The following is a 23334-nucleotide window of genomic DNA, read 5'->3' as shown; positions in this document are numbered from 1 at the left end:
TATTTGAAAAATGAAATAATTATTTCAATTTAGTTCTTATATCAGCCAGACAAACGCACCCAGAAAGTGAGATGCAAGTGGTATCTAAAAAGGTGATTCACCTAACATTACTAAATAATCCAAAATTACCTAAAGTTAGTGTTTGGAAAACTTAAAGTAACTTAACTAAAGAAAATACCTAAAATTACGAAAACCAAATAGTATAATTTGCTTTAAATTTTGTACTGCAAGATCAAAGAAATCTCACAATTTTAAGATATTAGTGAATTTGTGGGTTTTATGCTATGGCAAGGATAAATAAGAGACACAAATGACAAAAAATCATATCATGTATATAACAATGATGGAGAAAAACAATGTTAATCTATCATTCGCCTGACCACGTGACGGATGTGAAAGTATTTATAATATTTTTATAGAGTAATAATGCATATGATTTGATTTTTTAAATAGAGTTTTAATTAGTGAATTGAACATGTTACGTGACAGATTGTCTTACTTGTAGTCATTTAATTGTTCTTAAAATAAAATTCCTACCCAAACTTTCTGCTTTCCGAAACCATTACCCTTTTGATTCTTGGTTTCTGCTTGGAATTTTCCCTCTCAACATAAAGTTGGATGTACTCTTTGACCAATAAGTCCATATTGTTATTAAAAGACTTAAGCAACAAGCTACATCCATAACATATTCTTCACGTCTCTGATTCTTCTCTTTCGGCGTGTGAAGTTGGAATAAAAATTAACCAACACGTGGATTTGGTTACAAAGATGATGAAGACGGTGATGAGGGTTTGAAGATTGGCCAATCTCAAAAACGACAAGAAGATTTGGGGTCTCTACAAATTTGCAAATGCAAGCCTGTCATTGACTCATTCTATTCTATATTTATAGGCTGAGGCTGTTCTCAACCAGCCCCAGAATATTATGAATTCAAAGTCATCATCTACTAGTTTCATTTCATGGCATGCTGATCGATTTAGGAGTAGGACTTTCCTTTCCTTTTTAGAAACTATAAAACAATATCCAACTGACTTTCGAAACCGACATATCATTTTCGTTTTTTTTCTCTCCATATTTGATAGATTCAATTGAATGCTTGGTTTTTCATTTATGGTTGTAGAAACATAAACAAGTATTCATGTTTAATCTGGACTACTTAAGAAGAATGTACATTATTGAGTTAAATTGATATATAGTATAAGGTCGGTATTTGCGTTTGACTATGGTCGTGAGTTCAGCTCCTTGCTAATTGTTGAGTCTCTGACCCATGGTCGATTTTGGCCATCTCGTTCGTTAAGTGGTCAGACAACCTGTATCTTGAAGGCTGCCATTATTTATTGTTATTTCTTGTGTTAGGATTGTTTGGTCGTGGGTGTTAGGATTGTTTGGTCATCGGTGTCGCTATTTTACCTACTCTTGTTAAGCATCTAGGTTTGCTCAAGATTGCGCTTTGTGTTGAAAATATTTACTCGGTGCACATCTTTTTGTTTGTTTGAGAAATAAATTTGTTCACACTTCTACTTATTTTATGTATTATATTGATAAAAATGTCATCTTCTGCCAAAAAAAGAAATCGATAATCTTAGAGTAATACTCTCGCTAGTTATCAATAAGAATGAACATTTGTGTTTAATAGTGCTCTCAACTATTAAAATTTTCGAATTCGAAATTGTTGCATTAGTTCAATCCAACAGTTTTCCACTCTAAAATTTCAATACTCCTCCTCTTGAATATAAATTTTGGAATTACTACTCTAAACTAAACCCAAAATGATAATCATCTTAAATGATAAAAACGAGTCAGCCATCGACCAAGAAAAGAACAAACATGGGTCGCCGGATGGAACTAGAGAGAGAAAAATGAGCTTTTTACAGCCTTTACTGGTCTGTGTGAGAGAGAGAGAAGTCGTTCTGGTAACTCCGATGTGGTGCAAGTATGGCAAAGATTGAGAGTGGGGTCCCACCTGAGAGTGAGTGAGGGATCAGAGTGGCAGATCCGAAGAAGAAGACGACGACGAGGACGACGAGAACGATTGGTTTGGTGTGGTTGGGGTTGCGGCTGTGCATCGGTGAATGCAGCAGCGGCCAACCAATAGTGTCAGTCAGACTCAGAGTGACGAGAAGATCAGAAGCCCATGGAAATTGGAAAACCCACTTGGATTTTCTGACACCCCCTCCTACCCTAACCAACCCTTTAGCGAACTTTAGCCCCCCGTCCATTCCTTTTACATATTAATATTCTCCATTTATGGATAATGTACCCCATTCTCTGCCCCATCCCCAAGGGCGGCGCTCATGTGCTTTTTTTTTTATCTCGGTAAATTTCTCTACTCAACCCATTTATCTTTTTATACTCCACAAAATCGTTTTACAAATTATCTCGCTAACACATGACATAATTGAAATTCTACAACTTCAAACTTATCTTGGTATGATTGTTGTCCTCGCCTTTTTGTCAGGGCACGATAGTCAATTATTTCCATAGTCTTCATTATGTTCTTGTTAGAATGAAACTATAAAAGAAAAGAAATTGAAATTATGTTGATAAAGTTTAATTTACTTTTTCTTTGTTGTGACAAGTTGCGCTTTTAATTCTGAGCTATCTTTTCTTTTCTTTTTTTGCCTAAATTTGGCTCATTATTAGTTTTGTCTTACTATACAACAAGTTGTTATTGAGTCAAAATTAAGATCTATCATTTAGCATGTTGATAAAGCTTACTCTATAATCACGTGAATTTGCTTATCAACAGTGTCACTTTCCACTAATTACAAGTCTCACTTTAATCATGAGATTTAAGTTTTGCTATCTGAAATTTATTTTGTCTTATTATATACTACTAGTTCTTGAGTTATCAATATCAATATCAAAACTAGTTGTTCTTGATTCGAATTTAAGATACCTCACTTCTAAATGTGTAGTGTTCACACTATTTAATTTATTTTCAAGAATTGAGATTAAAACACTTCAAAAACATTGTGTAAATCTCAACCCTTAACATTAAATTCAAGGGTGAGTAACCACAAAATTCTTAATCACCAGTGATCGTGTGTGAGCATTACTGGACAATTTTTAGGTTCACCCCTTGAGTGAATGGTGAATGAGTATATTCACCCTCTCTTGCGATTAACGCATAATAATTTTCTAATTTTCTAATCCAACTATTCATGTTGTATAACGTAATACAAAGATCAGTTATGTAAAAAATCAATTAAATTGAGGACCTTTTAGTTATTCATTTATATGAAATACATAGAAAGTTCATCATAATACTAGCAGTAAGTGTTGTTAGAACCATCAATTTGTTTGATTCAATTAGATAGTTAAACGATTTCTGATTCAATTGATTTTTTACAGAGGTGATCTTTAAAGGCTAATTTAAAATATAGACCGTCAGATTATAAATTTATCAAGTAAAAATATATTAATCGACAATAGAGGTGAATATGCTTAGTCCAATAATAGATTAAATCTTGAAGTGAACATTATGTTCACAGGTTTAATTGTCTATTTGTTGGTGAAAAATCCAAAGAAAACAAGGCGCACTTCTCCAAGAAAGAAAAACTATTGCAGTAACTTTCCCTTCTTAGAATCTGGTAGATGTGTTGAAAGTGTACTACACTCTGTGTTCTTGTACTAATCACGTGGAAACTCGTATAAATACCAGACAGACAAAAGAAATAAAGGCACGTTTACCATTTTCGACCAAAGTAAATGTCTTTTTTAACCTTTTAATGCCTTGTACTTGTATCTACGTGCTTGATTGGCTACTGCTGAGTCATTGTGCTTATTGTACACATTCATCCATCAAAATATTCAACATATCCCACTAAACGCCGCCACACTGACTTGCTGAAATATTTGACATTATATTTTCCCCACGTGATTTGACCATTCTTAATCAAACTTTTACCGTCTGATTGTTTGATTACCACTCTTATTTGACCATACTTTACCGGAATTTGAACATTATCTTGAAGCCGACAAAATCCAAAAGTAGATTTGTCTTGGTGATTGATGAATGGGGAAAGAGATACAGATAGAGGTAAATTTAAAGAAATTTTAAAGTTATATATTTATTAGAATTTATTAGAATTTTAATACAAGAAATTTTACAACGCTCCACAACAAAATTGAAGCTTTTGATATTATGATCATTAGATCTAATATTTTTATGTGTAAAGCACCTCCATGGGACCGGTGATAAACCATAAGTGCGACATATAAGTCCGTTTTGCTAACTTGATTATGTTGTTTTTGTAGACAATTTTTTCACAGAGTAAAAAATTTAATGATTTTGCATCGAAACATATTCAAACATGAATAATTTCAACAGTAATCCTAGCCATTTTTAGCACCATCCCAAATAATATTTGGGTGAGGCTATTGCCACCCTACTATTTTTTTTGTTCACCTTACTTGCTCATTACACCCTACATATTAATTTCAATTATTATATTTACCTATCTAACCCATTTCTCTTTCCAGATATATCCTTATATGACATATCAAATTAAAGAAATTTTTTTTTTACGAAAATCTCTCATTTAATTTATACCAAATAGAATATATTAAAGTTTCCTAATAAAATTATAATATGATTTACTTCCATTTTTAATTTTTTTTTCTTTCATTTTCAATATTCATCTATTTTAATCCATGTTAAAAGATTAGTAAGTTAACAACTATGAGCAATGAAGAAAAGTTTTTTTTTTTTGTGTGTGTGTGTTTTACATATGGTATTGCAAAGATGATGAAGTTCATACTAATAGTTTTTTGAATTGAACCACAAATTACAATGATGAGGCAACAAAAAGATTAAAAAAAATATTAATAAATTCAAATTTGGGTGGAGAAGATGAAAATTAATGTACCATTTATAACCACATGTACCATTTATAACTATACCCAAAAAAAAAAAAACTATTTTTTTTGTTAGTGCCCAATAACATTTAGTCTATTTCTTATAAATAAGATGTCATGAGTTCGACTCGCTGGCTGTATCATATATTCTTAATTGTTATGTGATAAAAATTCAATAAAAAAGAAGCATAGGAAAATAAAGTCAATAAAGGAACTAATTAAAACCTAAAAGTCTCATATTACTATTTAAATGACGTAGGAGGATAAGGTTAATCCGGATTCAATTTTATAATTTCTTTTCATCTTCAATCTCATTTTGGGTATAATTTTGAACGTATTTTTTTAATTAAAAGAGATTAAATTTTTTAACTAATTTATATAAGCTCATAGATTATAAAAAAATTTTCTATTGGAACCTCCAAATTTACTTACTTGACCTCCCATCAAATTTTCAAATACTAAATTTATTCCCTCACTCAAGTTTCCCAACACAAGGTATTGGTTTTCAAAAATTTATTTCTAATCAACAAGAATGGTTCTTTAAGATAGGGTGGTTCTAGTTAGACTTCCAAATTTGTTATTTGGACCTCTCATACTTAGTACACCTCTTATTTACTTTTGAGAATATTTGAAAAGCTAAGTAGACCTCCTTATTTTTACCAAAACACCCTTAAACATGAGATACAACAATCTATTACTCTACTTTTTATATCGATCTTCAACCACGAGAAGAAAAATAAATCAAAATCACATGATATTGCTCTCTTATGAGTAGGTCTCTCCTCCACCAAAATTAATCAAAGTTTAGTTTTCAATCTTGATATCCTTTGAATTTGCTAAAAGAAGGAAGTTGGAAGATCGAGTAATAACTATATCATAATATTCAGTGAATTTAGTTAAGGAAATTTCAAATCAGATTGTTTTGAATTTATTTTTGTATTAAATGATAGGCCATGTATAGACATTATTATTTTTACCTAATTATTTTAGGTAAATTATAAAACTATATAGGTAATATAAGGAAATTCTGGAAAAAAAAAATTTAATTGAATGTTTTATAACTTTTATTTGTGGGAGGTACGAAGAGTATTTTTTTTCTTTTCATTTTTCTCTCATTATCCTTATTTGTCTTTTCATATGACTTGACAAAGTCTATTAATAATTTAAAAAAATTGGAGGTTTAACTAGAACCACTCTTTAAGATATCTTTTGTTCTCCTCATCAATATGCGTTCAATATGTATGATGATAGAAATTTTTATGTCATACGACCTTAATCGTAGTTTTAATTCTTATTAAATATATATATATATATATAAATGCTTTAATGAGTATTTAGTAAAATTGGAAAATGAAAATAGATAAGAAAGATAATAAATAATGCAATATAATATTATTGAATTGGAAAGTGCAGTGAATATATATATATATATAATATTGTGGTACAATTTTTGTCCTTAATAGTCGTTTTATAGGAGATTATATATGTCATTTAATAATTCATAATAAAGTAAAGTCAAACGAGCAAATTTGAAAGTTCCAATAAAAACATTCAATCATAAAAATAAAGTTTTTCTATTGGAACCTCTAAATTTACTCACTTGACCTCTTTGCTTTTTACATCTCCTATCAAATTTTCAAATACTAAATTTACTCATTAAACCTCACTCAAGTTCCTGAAATAACCTCACTCATATAATTTGTAAATAAACTATTAATTACATATTCATTCCTTAATTAGATTACATAAATCTCTTATCCAATAAAAAAGAAACTCAAACACAAGGTATTGGGCTTTAAAAATTAATTTCTAATAAAAAAGAAAAAATTTTAAATTTTTTTTTTCTCTTGTAGATGTGCAAAAAAAAAAAATGAAGAGTAGTTTTTCTTAATGTTTAATTATTTTCTCTATTTTCTGTACGTCATGATTAATTATTTAATAGTTTTTAGATTTTTTTTTACTGCTAGCTCTTCTTTTTTTTGCAAATATAATGGATAAATTGGGATTTAGGTCATAATATGATTTCTTTTGTTATCCTGAACCAATATGCGTTCAACATATATGATGATAGGAATTTTTATGTCACATGATCTTGATTATAGTTTTAATTCTTATTAAATATATATAAAAGATTTAATGAGTATGTAGTGAAATTAGAAAATGAAAATAGATAAGGAAAATAATAAGAATGCGATATAATATTATTGAATTGGAAAGTCTAGAGAAATTAAATATAATTTTTTTTGGGTATAATTATTGTCCTTAATAGTCATTTTATAAGAGGTTATATATGTCATTTAATAATTCATAATAGAATGGAGGTCAATTGAGTAGATTTAGAGATCTCAATAGAAACACTCAACAAATATCGAATCAAAACATATGGAAAAAGTGAAAAGAAACAAAATTATTGCTGTTAAGGACAAGGGCAAGAAGACGAAACAAGAACAGTACCATCACTGCAAAGCTAAAAATATTTTTAATTTAATACTATTATTTAAAGTGAGCAATGAGTCAATAAAAGTTTGTAAGTTACATTCGACCCCAGCCCTTCCTTTCGCTCTTTCCTCACTTATATATCACACACTTGACTCCTCTCTCTCTCTCTTTCCTTCTCATCCTTTTCTCTCTATCCCTCGCCGGAATCCGGTAACATGCTCGGCGCCAAAATTTTCCGGCCTCATTATCCGGCCAACTGAACCATAAGATCCGATGCCGATTCTGCGCACTTTCCGGTAAGCATGCATTGCCGTTATTTCTGTCATCATTTTCTTCCAAGGCTGTTGCTTTTCTCAGATTCCGTTGGCCGGGATCGGAATATATATCTGATTGGGATCGTTGTTGTTTCAAACCGGCATTGGATTTGGATCGGACCTTATCTCTTTTGTATTCTATTTTTGTGTCTGTTGCTTGTTGATGTGGTTGTTGTGGTTCTGCGGGTTTCTCTTACCGTGTTTTTGTTTTTTTGATCTTGAATAATATTTATTTATTTATTTATTTTATGTATATGCAGGTAGTCCTTGTTGGATTGATGGAATTTGGCGGAGAAAATTTTGTCGAAGTTAATCGATCGTCAGGTGATATATAACCAGAATTCTGAACCGTATCAGCCAATTTTCCTTTTTATTGTCAAATTGATTGGGTGATGGCCATGAGATTTGTCTGATCGATATAGAAATTGAGCGTATTTGGTTTTGTCATAGTCGGAATTTTGTTGGAGTAAGAAGTATGCCATTCAATTTATACCATAAATTGTTTAATTGATGAAGACATTAACTGTGGAAATAGATTGGCTGCAATGATTGGAATTTTTATTTCAAGGTATTGGCAGCTGATTAAGTCAGGGATTAAGGCATAATAGGGCTTTTTGACATCTGTTTTTTGTCTGGGTTGTGTTTGGGGTATAATAATTAGTTTTGTTAACAGAAGAAACATGACTTCTCCTTTGGATAATCATACAATGGAAGAGAAGGAAGAGGGAGTAAATACTATTGCAAAGGTGAATTTGAAGGGTAGAATGAATGATGGTCGCCGAAGATACGGATCAAGTGATTCTTTTTTCCCTGGTCTGGTTGATGATGTAGCTCTGCATTGCCTTGCTTGGACTCCTAGATCAACTTATGCTTCACTGTCATGTACTAATAAAAGGTTTAATAAGTTAATTAGAAGTGAGTATTTGTATGGGTTGAGGAAGCAGGTGGGAATTGAGGAGCATTGGGTGTATCTGGTTTGCGATTTGAGAGGGTGGGAAGCGTATGATCCGATGAGAAAGAAGTGGATGACATTGCCTAAGGTGCCTTGTGATGAGTGTTTCAACCATGCAGACAAGGAGTCTTTGGCTGTGGGAACTCAGTTGTTGGTTTTTGGTCGTGAATTGCTGGATTTTGCAATTTGGAAATATAGTGTGATACATCATAGTTGGGTTAAATGTGAGGGAATGAGCAAGCCTCGCTGTTTGTTCGGGTCTGGCAGCCGTGGTTCTACTGCTATTGTTGCGGGCGGGAGTGATATAAATGGAAATGTTTTGAAGTCAGCAGAGTTATATGATTCTACATCTGGTAGGTGGAAAGTCTTACCTGATTTGCACACACCTCGTAGATTGTGCTCTGGTTTCTTCATGGACAACAAGTTCTATGTCATTGGAGGGATGTCAAGTCCCTTTGATTCACTGACTTGTGGCGAGGAGTATGATCTGGATACAGGGAAATGGAGGAAAATTGAGGGTATGTATCCATATGTCAATAGGGCAGCGCAGGCTCCTCCTCTTATCGCAGTAGTGGATAACCAACTATATGCAGTCGAGTATGAAACCAATATGGTTAAGAAGTATGACAAGGAGAAGAACACTTGGGATGTTATAGGAAGACTTCCAGTTAGGGCTGACTTTTCAAATGGCTGGGGCCTGGCTTTCAAGGCTTGTGGAAAGGAACTTCTTGTTGTGGGTGGCCAAAGAGGTCCAGAAGGCGAAAGTATTGTTCTGAACTCTTGGTGTCCAAAGTCAGGGGTTAAGAATGGTACCTTGGATTGGAAGGTGATTGGTCAAAAAGACAATGTGGGTGTGTTTGTGTACAACTGTGCAGTTATGGGTTGTTGAAGGTTCTTTTTAGATTAACAAGAAAGAAGGTTCTGGTTTCTGCAATCTGACCTGGCCCCTTCAGGGTACTTCCTGTGCATCTATCTGATTGACTAGAATTAATTGTTTGCTGGCTCAGAAGTTGGTTCGCTATTCTTAACTGCCCCGCATCTTGGGTGTTCCACACTTCCATGGACCATGATCCTGATTTGCTCTCGAAGAATCAAAATAGGGTCACATGGATAGTATGCTGCTCCCTATCTTATCTTTGAAGTTGTGTTTATCATCTATAGCTCATTTTTTTTCTTAATAAATTGGGAACTTTATTGTTTATTGATTTGTTTTTTAAATTTGTGCTTGATCCAGTGTTATATATGTCACAGATCTATTTCCAGTTATGTGGACCAAGATAAAGAAATGTTATCTTGATCCACCCTTTCGCCGTACTGAATACTTCCTTTATATGTTTGGTTTGAATGAATCCTGCTAGATATATGATATGTTTTGTTTTCAGATTCATTTTGGATTAAATATCAACAATCCGCTTGATGAGTCCAAATTATGTGTCCGGTTGTTTGCCTAGAGAAAATATCCATTTGTTTATAGTGTACTTGTACTTATATATACCTATATGTTTGCTCTAGATACTTCTAGCTTTACATCTTGCCTAAAATTCTGATGTGTACTGTGTCATTACTAGCAATGCGGGTCATATCTATGATTGTTCTGCATAGTTTAGGCCTGAAGATGAATCTAGTTTTAGGTACTGTACACTGTGGTCGAGGTTCATTTCCCTTCAAGGTTCTTATGTGGTTACACAGTTTTCATCTAGTTCTGACGTGTCTCTTTTGCGATCAAGATAAATTTCCCTTGAATTATATTTTCCTGGTCTGACATGTCTTTTTTGTGATTGCCTGCTGCTCTTTTGTTTTCCTTGATTGTAACATGTTTGATGTGTTTTGGAAAGCTAGATAGTTTGGAATGAATTTAGATATAGACGGTAATTGTCAGATGCGAACTATTAGGATTGGATTACTAGGTAGCAGCAAGGCCTGCAATACACTGACAGCAGTGCAGTAGAGTAGTAGTAATTCATTAATTATATTCTGCAGAAAGTTGATCACAAGCAGATGCTATGAAAGTGATGGCATGGGGCACCAAATGCATCTACCTGAATTTAAGCTACCTCTAAATGTTGTTACTCTGCTTAATTTGAAAGGGTTACCATACTGATTTTTCCCTTTTTCTTTAGGGTCTAGTGTTTAAATTGCCCCACCTTTAAGTTTGGTCTGTATGTTAACCGGATTAGCATGGTAGAAGGGACCAGCAAAATTATGGTCTAGCTGGAAAAATTAATTCATTGTCCGCAATTTTGAAAAATAATCTAGCCTCAACTATAGTTTAGTGATCAATAATCGTTTTATTCATGAGACCTTACAATTGTGTTTCTCATACAAAATCAGCTAAATCAGTAGACTGGTTGGCTATTCGATGTGGAGACAATTTTCGATTGTTATTTGTGAATTAGATAGATCAATTCTTCAAGCAGCCCTAGCTATATGCATCCTAGATCCGACTTGAATATCCATTGATACCCATAATTTTCAACAACCTTCAAAGAATAGCTGTGCAATACCACCGAAAAGACCATGCCCGGGGTACCGCCAGCAACTCGCCCCACATTCTCAGTATACAAACTAAGAGAAAGGCCCATGAATTTGAACCAAAACCTTCAAAGAGAGAAGGGTTACCTTAATAATGGGCAAGAGACTATCATCGACATAGACTCTCGTCGACACCAAGGATCGGCCATTACAGATATTGGTTTCTCTCTACACCTCCCTTCCTTCCTCTACTACGATCTGCACCATCAACGTCTTCATCCGAAGAGATTTTTCAAATGAATAGAGATCATTATCAACATCTTCATCCCAAGACAAAAGGATTCAGAAACCAACTCATCCCTTGCAATGCCGCTGCATTCGGGTTTGTGTATGCTATCGGGGTTTTCTTGGGTCGAAGTAAAAATTGGAACACCTCCCAAGACTTTCTTGTTGGTCGCAGATACAGGGAGCGACTTGACATGGGTATTTCGTGCTGATCGATCATTGTCCTTCAAACTTGTTTCATGCTCCCAATGTATGTGTGCGGCCAAGGGCTTGCACGCATGCATTCTTATAAAAACTGCCCAACCCCATCATCACCTTGCAGATACAATTACAACATCTATTTGTCTATTTTATTTCAATCGTTTTGGACCGGTTATATATCCATTGCCAATATTGTATTAAACATGAATGAGATCAGTCAAGCCATCAACTTGTTAACTGAGGATAGGTCTGAGTTTGCAGCTCTAGTTTTCGACCTGAAAGATCTACTGCATACTGTAGGGAAGGTTATAGTTTGTTTTGCTCCTCGACAGGCCAACGCGGTGGCTCACCGTCTAGCTAGTTATAGCTTTGAATTCAATGTTCATCTTGAATGGTTCACTAATGCTCCAGATTTTATACTGGATGCCCTTATATACGATTGTAATCGTATTTAGTTAATAAAATTGTTTCTCTCTTTAAAAAAAAAAAAAAAAAAAAAACATGTATGAGATCAGTTATAAGTTTGCTTGTTCCTCAAAATGGGTGTTATAGGTATTATAAATATTTATGAATTCAAAACAAAGAATTCTGGTAATACAAAAATCCTTAAAAATTGTACTTCGTTTGTATGAGAGAAGCAGCATGGATAACTGGAGTTTTTTTTTTCTTTTCTTTTTTCAGCTTAATTGTTTCAAGGGTAAAAATTGAATGAGGTCCAACTATTAATTTTGAAGGTATGAATAAAACCTCCCTACAAAATATACCATTATGGTGCTCAGAAAAACATCGCATCAGGAGAGTGATTATGCCAAGCATTGATCTAAATCCAAACATCAACCCCAGAAGAGTAGAGCTGCCACATATGGCTCATGACCGTCTTAGGGGCAAAGCGATCATGACAAGAACACAACATATATATGAGACAAACTGTAAAAAATCGCTTGATCCAATACTGTAAAATCCATCTTGATGTTAAACTTGTAGAGATTTATTTGATATAATCTAAAGCAAAGAGAGAGTTACAAAAAGTCATGTACTCACAAACCCTTGGTAAAGGAAAGAAAAGTAATTCATTTGTCTTTCTTATGGGAAGAAAAATGAAATTTTCCAAGAATTTTTCATTCCAATGTTTGATAACATTAGGTAAGTTATCAAGAAAGTTGTTACAAAGTTGTAATTAATCGAATAAAATAATGTGTTGTGAATAATAAATACAAGGAAATAATGTAACATCCCGTATCTTCACTTACACGTTTACTAGTCATTTGGACGATAAACGACAACAACTTTCACTTTTTACCCTAATTCGGTATTTTAGTGGCCCTAAAAGTTGACTTTTTGATTGGGCCAAAATTTGAGAAAACTTCCTTCATGAAAGTTGTAGAGGACGTTAAATCGAGCGCGTGCATATGTGGTGCGCTAAAATCGGAGTCCGTATGCGAAAGTTATAAGCGAAAGATTAAAGTTACTGTTTACGGTAACTTTCTATAAATAGCTGAGTTACTGTGGTAGATTTTCATTTTCGGAAATCTACCGAATTTTCTCTCTCCTCTTCCCCGATTTTCCTTCTGCTTTTGCCGTTTTCTTCCACCGGCGAATTCTTCCGTTTCCGGCCACCCCATGACGGAATCCGGGCATTTGCAAGCTCGCCTCCTCCTTCTTGTCATGCCTGGGGTGGTGTTTTGCGGTGGCTCGGCCAGAGGAGCTCGGATTTGAGCCAAGAAGTCCATTGTAGCCAAACGGAGGTTTCGTCGATTTCCGGCGATTCCGGCCACCAAACCATTGTCGAAGACGCGGTTTTTGCCAAGGATTGTTTTGCCCCTAGCCTTGAGCCACGATTTGCAGTGTAGAAGGAGAATCAAGGAGAACCCGATTCTAGGGTTCTTGGGTTCTTGGGTTTTCTGGGCTTGTGTTCAACGGCTAAATTGGAGCTCTTCGAGGTAAAATTGGGATGTGTTGTAGTTGAGAAAAATGATCAGTGTGTTGAGTAGGTGCTGTTGTCAAAATTTGGTGACCATTGGAGGTGGTGGCCACCGGCACGCGCCGCCACTGTGGGTGGCGCGTGGAGGCGTGTAGGGCAGTGCTTTGATTCCGGTTTTTAGCCCATTAAATCCTATAAATTGTGTGGAGCTTGTATGTGAGGTTTGGTAATTTTTGGAGAAGCTTGGAATTAATTATGATTTTTTGAAGTTTAGGGTTTCGATTATCGAATTACGAGAATCCGATCGTCGGATATCTCCCGGTTCTGCCTTGGAACCTTTAAATTAACGAATTAGTATTAATGGTATAATTTGGGCTGAATCTGAGGAGAATGGGAGATATAATTTATGAGGAATTCAATTTAGGAATCATATTAAATTGTTGAAGAATTATTCACGGAATATAATTGTGTACAGGACGACGTACCGAGCTATTGCTCGATGACGGAACTCGAATGCGTGACCGTCGGAAAAGTACTGTGAGTGGACTTTTGTTTTTAAGTAAATGATGCATGCATTTATTTCTTGATTATACTCTATTTATTTATCAATTTACTTTTTCGAGCATATGATTATTTTCGAAAATGGATTTGGATTTATGATTATTTGAAGATTTTATGGCGTGAGGGGTCACGCCATTGGAATGCTTATTTCCCTCCCATTTATTTTATTAATGAGATTTTTTAGAAAGATTTTCGAAATGGGATTTCGATGAAGTTAATGCTTATTTAGTTATCGACTTCGGTTTTGGCATTGGGAATGCCTTGTTGATGATTTTGGAAATTGATTTTGTTCCGGTTTATGAGTAATATTATTTCTCCTATTTATTTTGAACTTGAGATTATCTTGGAGTGTGGGACACGTTATTGGAAATTCCTTTTCGAGAGATGGGGAGGCTTTATGTACTTATGGATTTACCTGGTTTTCGGGTTTCTTTTGCCATAGTTTGGGTGACTTATCATTGCTAGCATTGATTTTCCGCCTTTGTGGCGCGGTGATGGGATCACCGTAGCCCTCTGCCTTTGTGGCGCAGGTTACTGACTTTGTGACAGTAATTCTGTAGCCCGGTATCCTATCGCTACACTTGGTGGCGTAAGGGTATATTACGGGAGTTATGGGAGTATTTTAGCCTGGGAGGCTATCACCCAAGCCTGGGAGGCTTGTATGGCTATCGCCTTCCCCTACTCACTTTACTACTTAAGCTAGCGGGGTTAGCTCGATTTTCGTTTAACCAGCGGGGCTGGTCTTATTTTCCTTGAGATAAGAGTTCCAACTCTTTCTTTTAAATCGTATGTGACTAGCGGGGCTAGTCGGTTTTCATGAGTGGAACTCCTATTGTTTTATTTTCGTTAATTCTTGCATGCATCGGGAATTTTTAAAGAAATAAATGTGGGAAAGTATAAAATCCTTTTTGGTTTAAAATTGTTTATTTTTGTCCACTCACGCTAACGTTTTCATGTACTTTCCCCTGGGCCCTTCTGTTTCAAATGCCCAGTTTGCAGGCGAATTGGTTGAGGTCGGGCGTACACGGAGTTGAGGCATAGTCAACAGCATGGCTTCCGCATTTGTCTTTGAATTAGGTTTCCTCTTATACCTTTCTGTTAGAATTGCTCTGATTACTTATGAGATTTATGCTATCCAAGTTGAGATGTGTGTTTTGTGAATTGGAGATTGATGTTGATTTGGGGAGCAGGGTGGCTCCAGGAGCATAAGGATGAATTGATTGAGAAGTGTAAATGTTTTCTACAGGTTTGGGTAGCCCATTTTAGGGGAAGTTCCGCCAAATTTTTGGTAGAATTTCTTCTAAGGTGGGCCCCGCAGGGTCACTTCGGATTTCAGGGTGAAATCCGGGGCGGGTCCTGTCAGTTGGTATCAGAGCATTAGGTTGTCAGATTCTGTAGACTCGTTTCTATTCTGTTACCTTATATGCTAGGTGTTGCCCAGTACCTCCCGAGTGATGGCCCGACTGCAGCGGTTCCCCATCGTGTACTCTTCGGTGCTGTGGTATTCATCAAGTGTGTAAGGTACATGTCTAATGGGCATTTCCTTCAAGTACTATGCCTCGTGTACGCCGACCTCATAAGAACTTCACGGTGTATCGGACTGTCTACATGTCTTATACTTGTCTGGTTGTGGTAGGGTAAGAGCACTCTACCTGGTTGTGTTGTGCTATGAAATGTGATTCGAGGAAATGTTGCGAGTAACTTTTCCTCGATGTCAACAGGTTATTGGAACATGGTTTAGGGTACGAGACCGGAGTGTGATTGTGTGTTTCATTTCTGGAAATGAGCAACTACGGTTTTGATCTATCTTTAAAGACTGTAATTGATTCGAAATCATGATTGATTGTAGAGCAGTATATAAAATATTATGGGAAGTTGAGGGGAGGTCCCTTGAGAATCTTAGTGCAAGAAACCGATTGTAGGGAATCTGGACTGGAATTTCTTCAATTAGACCATTTATGTGGGAATTATAACATATTACCTTTTGGTAGACAACGGAGGAAAATTGAATAAATATTCTGAGTTGTATAGCTAGATGCCATGTTTTCTAGTGACTGTGGTCACTGATGATGGTAAATAAGGAGTGGGGGTGATAACAGTAGATAGGAGATTATAAGTGGAACGAGTCATTTTGGGTTGTTGGCCTGACTGAAATAATTGATAGCTTTGTTTGGAATAAAAGAAGGTGAATTCTAGATACTTTGATTTATAATTGGTCAAATGTATGGGAAACGGATAAAGAGCGGGTTTTTGAAGTTAATATGTGGTAGAAGTTTGAGGAATCGAGGGAATGATTAAAGTTTTACTATAAAGTTATGACTTCGGTCCATATTTCTAACTAGTAGAATTAGAATAAACTTTTAGTATGTATTATCGTGCCAACAGGTGTCCTTTTAATTATATGTTTTTTTAGATGGTGGAATGTAATATCAGAGAATTTTTCTAAAGGTGACATCGCCAGATATTTGTAGTATTTCGAGTGGGATTAGTTTGTGATATGAAATATGATTCGAGTTTTGGATTAGTGAAGTCTTGGAGATTAATTGTGATAGGTTTTGGTGGAACTTTTGATCGACAGTTTGGTAGTGACTTTATAAACATTGTTAGTGGAGTAACTTTTATGGAAATAAGTTTTCTAGTTGGTTCCGGGAATCTTTGAAGTCGGGAAATATATGAAGTTAAAGAATTGACCAGTATGTTTAATTATATTGAATGAAGCATATTGAGGTTTGCCTTTTAAATGAAATAATTCAGCATATTGGACGATTAATTTGAGAAATTGGATTGTCATGCTGTAAGATCACTTTTAGATTCGAGTGTTGTCTTAATTGATACAACGGTTGGACGAGCGTCCTTCGTTTCTCTCCAGCAACTTGTTCGAGAAAGACTTGGTGAATGATGGTTAGTTGTGTTGGAAAAACTGTTTGTTGTTTGTGTTGGGTACTAGTATTAAATGTTTTGATTTGGGGAAAAATTGAATGAGTTCTTACTACACTGGTGTTAGTATATGTGGAAATAGGTAAGTCTGTTGAATTGTGCTTCTTACCTTGATTAACATTTCTATCCTGTGGTGACCCTTAATCGAGAATTTAGGAAGGGGATTTGTGTAATTGACATATGGTCACCAAAGCACGAGTATTAGCAGAATTGGGTGGACGGAAAATTTGAGGTTGGCATAAAAGTGTTTGCATATATCAAGATCGAACTATGAGCATAAATTGAGGGGGAATAAATCTTAAGTGCCAAAACATTCCTCGAGATTATGTTCCACCTTGAGCTAAGCAGTTTTATATTAGAAATATCAACTGAATTTGAAGACCTCTGTTTTTTTTTACTCACGAGAGCCTAAGTTTTTAAATTTCGTGGGATTGTGTTTCGTCTAGTGTTCTCTTGAAAAGGGTTTTTCCTTGTAGAATTGTGAAATTTCTGAATATTGTTTGGACCATTGGAAGGTCAAAGCAAAGTTTGATTATTAGAAAGGTGAATTTGCAGACTTCTAGCTTTCTATTCGAATGTAATGGGAATATAAAAAGTTTATGTAAAAAGGGGAAAAAGTGGTTCGTTCATGTTCCATAAGGTTTTATCCTTTTTGATCTTTTGGATTTGAAAAATTGGCAGTTTGAGAAATTATAGGTCTGCAGTAGTTGCATAACAATTGATTGAATTTGATAAGCTGCGGTCTACATCTAATTTGAAAAAGGAGTAATCGATGCGGAAGATTTTCAATCTTATTGTTTCTTATGAGATTCTTTTAAAGGAACTAAGATGAGGCTTGAGATATTTTGATGTAATAATTGTTCGCGTAGTATGGTCATTCAGAATATTGTTGAAGCTAAAGTGTTTTTTGAATAAGTACTGTTTTGAGAGTGGATCTCTAGCTACTTTATCCTCAACCAGTGAAGACAATGACGCTTTGGAATATCGACTTTGAGCCATGCAAGGAGAGTTGGCAATACTCAAGTACTGGCAAGTTCGACGTTGATTCTCGAAATATTATGCTAGGAAAATGCAAAGGAGAAAGAATTGACTACTGTGTTGGTAGTCTTGTACGGAAATTTAAACATGATCGGGTGTGTGGTACCCAAAGAATAACGCCTTGTGGCAGCCAAAGAAGCTATTTGAATAGGAACTTATCAGTTTAATCGAGGTTATCCTATGTTACTTTTGGCAACCGTGGGATATTTACGTAAATGACATTTGACCAGAAATCTAGGCACAAACAGACAAAAAGAAAGTGAGGTTTTGTGGTGGCTAAGGAAATTGGTTGTTTTAGATTTGTGGGGTTTCTACGAATATCTTATGGTATTTTATTAGCGGTTGGACTTTCCCACAAACCCCTATACGAATTGAGAACATATTAAATGTGGGTCAATGTATTTTCACGACGTTGTTAGTGAACAGGTTAGATCTTCCCTGTACGAGTTATTTGAGAATTCTATGAATGCTACTGTTCCAATCGAATGGTTTGTGATGTCGATACCTTACGTCGTTTGGGCTATTAGCGGACACGAATTTCTTGACGCCGAAATTCATGTACTTGTGAGATTATGTTGCTACGTTATTAGGCAAGACAAGTGCTTCGACTTGAGTGTTGTTAATTTGGGGATTATAAGCATGTTTTATTCTTGTTTGTGTTGTTGGGTTTGCCGGAGATTCTATTGGTTGTTAAAGTAGTTGATTTGAGGTTGTAAAAGAAAACTTAACTAAAGGAAGAGTCGACAAGTTTTGAGATTCCCGCAGCATCGAATGGGGTCTTCCTTCGATAAGTCTTTTGGGATTATGAAAGAAATTGTTCTTGCTTGTGCTTTATGTTGTTGCATCAATATCTCGTTCTCCTTGACGCGTTAGTCAATTTTCCGTTATGCAGTACTCAAAGTATGATTCATTCCAGTCACCGACATCGATCTAACCTTGAGTCTTGATTCTCAAAATTCTACCATGTGTTTCTGCACACATATTCGAACCATTTACAGGTTTCTTTGAACATAAGTTTTTTTTTCAATCCCGAATAGAGGTAAACCTTTCTTGTGGGATGGTTAAGTTCAGCGGAGTTGCTTTGGAATCGATTGAATTATTGCGACCGACAAGGTTTCAGTTTGCAAATTGTTCATTTCAAGTATTGAAATTCTTTTCTAGTTGATTAATTCTTGAACCGGATTTGGAGTATTAACTAGTGTTGGAAACATTGTAGTCCATTAAAGAATCTGGTATATACAGAGTTGGGAGCTTTCAACAATGTTGTATCTGTAATGATGTGGTTGTGAGGTTTTGTCACACAATTGGGTGGAAATATTCTATGTAGGGCTAGTGGAGATCAACAGAGTTTTTGTTGATTGCCGATTTGAAGTTACGAAAAGGAAAGCTTAATTTAAGGGAAGAGTGATAAGTTTCGAGATTGTGGTATTTTTGGCATTAAATGATGCCTTTTCTGTTCTAACAGGCATGAAATTTCGAGGGCGAAATTTTTTATAAGGAGGGGAGAATGTAACATCCCGTATCTTCACTTACCCGTTTACTAGTCATTTGGACGATAAACGACAACTACTTTCACTTTTTACCCTAATTCGGTATTTTAGTGGCCCTAAAAGTTGACTTTTTGATCGGGCCAAAATTTGAGAAAACTTCCTTCATGAAAGTTGTAGAGGACGTTAAATCGAGCGCGTGCATATGTGGTGCACTAAAATCGGAGTCCGTATGCGAAAGTTATAAGCGAAAGATTAAAATTACTGTTTACGGTAACTTTCTATAAATAGCTGAGTTACTGTGGTAGATTTCCATTTTCGGAAATCTACCGAATTTTCTCTCTCCTCTTCCCCGATTTTCCTTCCGCTTTTGCCGTTTTCTTCCACCGGCGAATTCTTCCGTTTCCGGCCACCCCATGACGGAATCCGGGCATTTGCAAGCTCGCCTCCTCCTTCTTGTCATGCCTGGGGTGGTGTTTTGCGGTGGCTCGGCCAGAGGAGCTCGGATTTGAGCCAAGAAGTCCATTGTAGCCAAACGGAGGTTTCGTCGATTTCCGGCGATTCCGGCCACCAAACCATTGTCGAAGACGTGGTTTTTGCCAAGGATTGTTTTGCCCCTAGCCTTGAGCCACGATTTGCAGTGTAGAAGGAGAATCAAGGAGAACCCGATTCTAGGGTTCTTGGGTTTTCTGGGCTTATGTTCAACGGCTAAATTGGAGCTCTTCGAGGTAAAATTGGGATGTGTTGTAGTTGAGAAAAATGATCAGTGTGTTGAGTAGGTGCTGTTGTCAAAATTTGGTGACCATTGGAGGTGGTGGCCACCGGCGTGTAGGGCAGTACTTTGATTCCGGTTTTTAGCCCATTAAATCCTATAAATTGTGTGGAGCTTGTATGTGAGGTTTGGTAATTTTTGGAGAAGCTTGGAATTAATTATAATTTTTTGAAGTTTAGGGTTTCGATTATCGAATTACGAGAATCCGACCGTCGGATATCTCCCGGTTCTGCCTTGGAACCTTTAAATTAACGAATTAGTATTAATGGTATAATTTGGGCTGAATCCGAGGAGAATGGGAGATATAATTTATGAGGAATTCAGTTTAGGAATCATATTAAATTGTTGAAGAATTATTCACGGAATATAATTGTGTACATGACGACGTACCGAGCTATTGCTTGATGACGGAACTCGAATGCGTGACCTTCGGAAAAGTACTGTGAGTGGACTTTTGTTTTTAAGTAAATGATGCATGCATTTATTTCTTGATTATACTCTATTTATTTATCAATTTACTTTTTCGAGCATATGGTTATTTTCGAAAATGGATTTGGATTTATGATTATTTGAAGATTTTATGGCGTGCGGGGTCACGCCATTGGAATGCTTATTTCCCTCCCATTTATTTTATTAATGAGATTTTTTAGAAAGGATTTCGAAATGAGATTTCGATGAAGTTAATGCTTATTTAGTTATCGACTTCGGTTTTGGCATTGGGAATGCCTTGTTGATGATTTTGGAAATTGATTTTGTTCTGGTTTACGAGTAATATTATTTCTCCTATTTATTTTGAACTTGAGATTATCTTGGCGTGTGGGACACGTCGTTGGAAATTCCTTTTCGAGAGATGGGGAAGCTTTATGTACTTATGGATTTACTTGGTTTTCGGGTTTCTTTTGCCATACTTTAGGTGACTTATCATTGCTAGCATTGATTTTCCGCCTTTGTGGCGCGGTGATGGGATCACCGTAGCCCTCTGCCTTTGTGGCGCAGGTTACTGACTTTGTGACAGTAATTCTGTAGCCCGGTATCCTATCGCTACACTTAGTGGCGTAAGGGTATATTACGGGAGTTATGGGAGTATTTTAGCCTGGGAGGCTATCACCCAAGCCTGGGAGGCTTGTATGGCTATCGCCTTCCCCTACTCACTTTACTACTTAAGCTAGCGGGGCTAACTTGATTTTCGTTTAACCAGCGGGGCTGGTCTTATTTTCCTTGAGATAAGAGTTCCAACTCTATCTTTTAAATCGTATGTGACTAGCGGGGCCAGTCGGTTTTCATGAGTGGAACTCCTATTGATTTATTTTCGTTAATCCTTGCATACATCGGGAATTTTTAAAGAAATAAATGTGGGAAAGTATAAAATCCTTTTTGGTTTAAAATTGTTTATTTTTGTCAACTCACGCTAACGTTTTCATGTACTTTCCCCTGGGCCCTTCTGTTTCAAATGCCCAGTTTGCAGGCGAATTGGTTGAGGTCGGGCGTACACGGAGTTGAGGCATAGTCAACAGCATGGCTTCCGCATTTGTCTTTGAATTAGGTTTCCTCTTATACCTTTCTGTTAGAATTGCTCTTATTACTTATGGGATTTATGCTATCCGAGTTGAGATGTGTGTTTTGTGAATTGGAGACTGATGTTGATTTGGGGAGCAGGGTGGCTCTAGGAGCATAAGGATGAGTTGATTGAGAAGTGTAAATGGTTTCTACAGGTTTGGGTAGCCCATTTTAGGGGAAGTTCCGCCAAATTTTTGGTAGAATTTCTTCTAAGGTGGGCCCCGCAGGGTCACTTCGGATTTCAGGGTGAAATCCGGGGCGGGTCCTGTCAAATAAAGGGGGGAAAGTGATTCCTTTGGTGTTTGGAAGGAATCACTTTTTTCCCTTATTTTCTCTTCCTTCAGGTAAGTATTTCATTTTCTTTTATATCCCAAACGCATGAAAAGAACAAGTTTTATTCCCTGATGCTTACTTTCTAAGAACCAAATGTGCCCTTAAAAGCCTTGGAAGAGAGAGATTTAGTTGCGATGTTAATTCCTATCTACACGTGTAAATAAAGAGATGATGCTTAGCTGCCCATTGACACGTGTCTCGTACGATTCTATACATGTCCATATAAAGGGTCCTTGATGCATAATTTAAGGATGGCCTTGGTGATTCTACTAAGACTTTTTTTTTTTGTAGTGATTTTACGAAATAGTAGGACTAACCTATTTCGATAGGTCAAAATGCTCTTGTTTCTCTCTCATGAAGCCACCGCCATAGCTTATCCTACACTTACATTCTTTGGATCAAATCGAGGATGCCCTTTTGTGGCACCAACACCCATCATCTCCATCTTTATTGGTGGGTTGGGTTATGTGTGTAAGAAGCATTTTGGACAAACTATTAGTTACCTTAAGTATTGATAATTACTGTGGCTATGCAGAGCAAGTTACTAAGAGATTACAATGTTATTTAACCCCTTGACTAAGTCTTGTATTCAACTGGAACTTGTACAAGATAAGGAATTTGAAATGCCTTAACAATAGGGCTGTTACAAGTAGTGTGGTTAAGAGATATAGTTGAAGTAGGACTCAACGTGCTGTTGATGGGGTAGCCGTTGAGATACTTTGATCAGTATAAAAGGAGGTCCATGCAGGAGCTATTGTGTGTGAGTTAAGTACTCTTCCCATTAAGAGTTCACAAAAGCATTCTGTAGAAGTCCTCTTCCAAGATATCAGTTCATATACCATCCATCTCTTTTGAAGGCTTGAAGCATGGCTTCTCACTGTTAGTATGACTAACCAAGATTTGAGCTTCTACATTGGTTATGATAATACCATGCTTTGTTGCTTAAGTCATGTGTTTATGAGTTTTGTGGCTTTGTATTATTACTTTCACTATTATTAAGTTTAACATGTTGTATCAGAGCGGAACCACAAAACCTTAAACCATCAATTTTGTTTCAAAGCTATATTGGAAAATTGCTTTCCTACAGAATCAAGCAAATGGGCCAAAGGACAGTTCCAGCCCAATTTTCTATGACCTGAAACAACAAGGGCTTAAAAACCAAATCCGTTTTCTGAAACCACAGAACATGACGTGTTTACAATGTC

At 36.0% G+C, this 23334-nt stretch overlaps 1 protein-coding gene across 1 annotated transcript; it reads left to right on the top strand.

The window, feature by feature from the left end:
- The first annotated feature begins 7406 nt into the window (after window positions 1-7406).
- Window positions 7407-9879, top strand: LOC112164568 (F-box/kelch-repeat protein At5g60570). The gene is made up of 2 exons (XM_024300798.2): window positions 7407-7595; window positions 7874-9879. Exon 2 carries the CDS (start codon window positions 8294-8296, stop codon window positions 9452-9454), a length of 1161 nt encoding a protein of 386 aa, XP_024156566.1. The 5' UTR covers window positions 7407-7595; window positions 7874-8293; the 3' UTR covers window positions 9455-9879.
- Window positions 9880-23334: the final 13455 nt, after the last annotated feature.

Source organism: Rosa chinensis, chromosome 5, assembly GCF_002994745.2.
Source record: "Rosa chinensis cultivar Old Blush chromosome 5, RchiOBHm-V2, whole genome shotgun sequence".
NCBI classification, from domain to species: Eukaryota; Viridiplantae; Streptophyta; class Magnoliopsida; order Rosales; family Rosaceae; genus Rosa; species Rosa chinensis.
Note: the sequence above shows the minus strand (reverse complement) of the source record. Positions and strands in the feature narration are given on the sequence as shown.

Bases quoted from the DNA above. Each gene is read 5' to 3' on its own strand.
- LOC112164568 (XM_024300798.2), top strand. From the start codon at position 8,294: ATGACTTCTCCTTTGGATAATCATACAATGGAAGAGAAGGAAGAGGGA.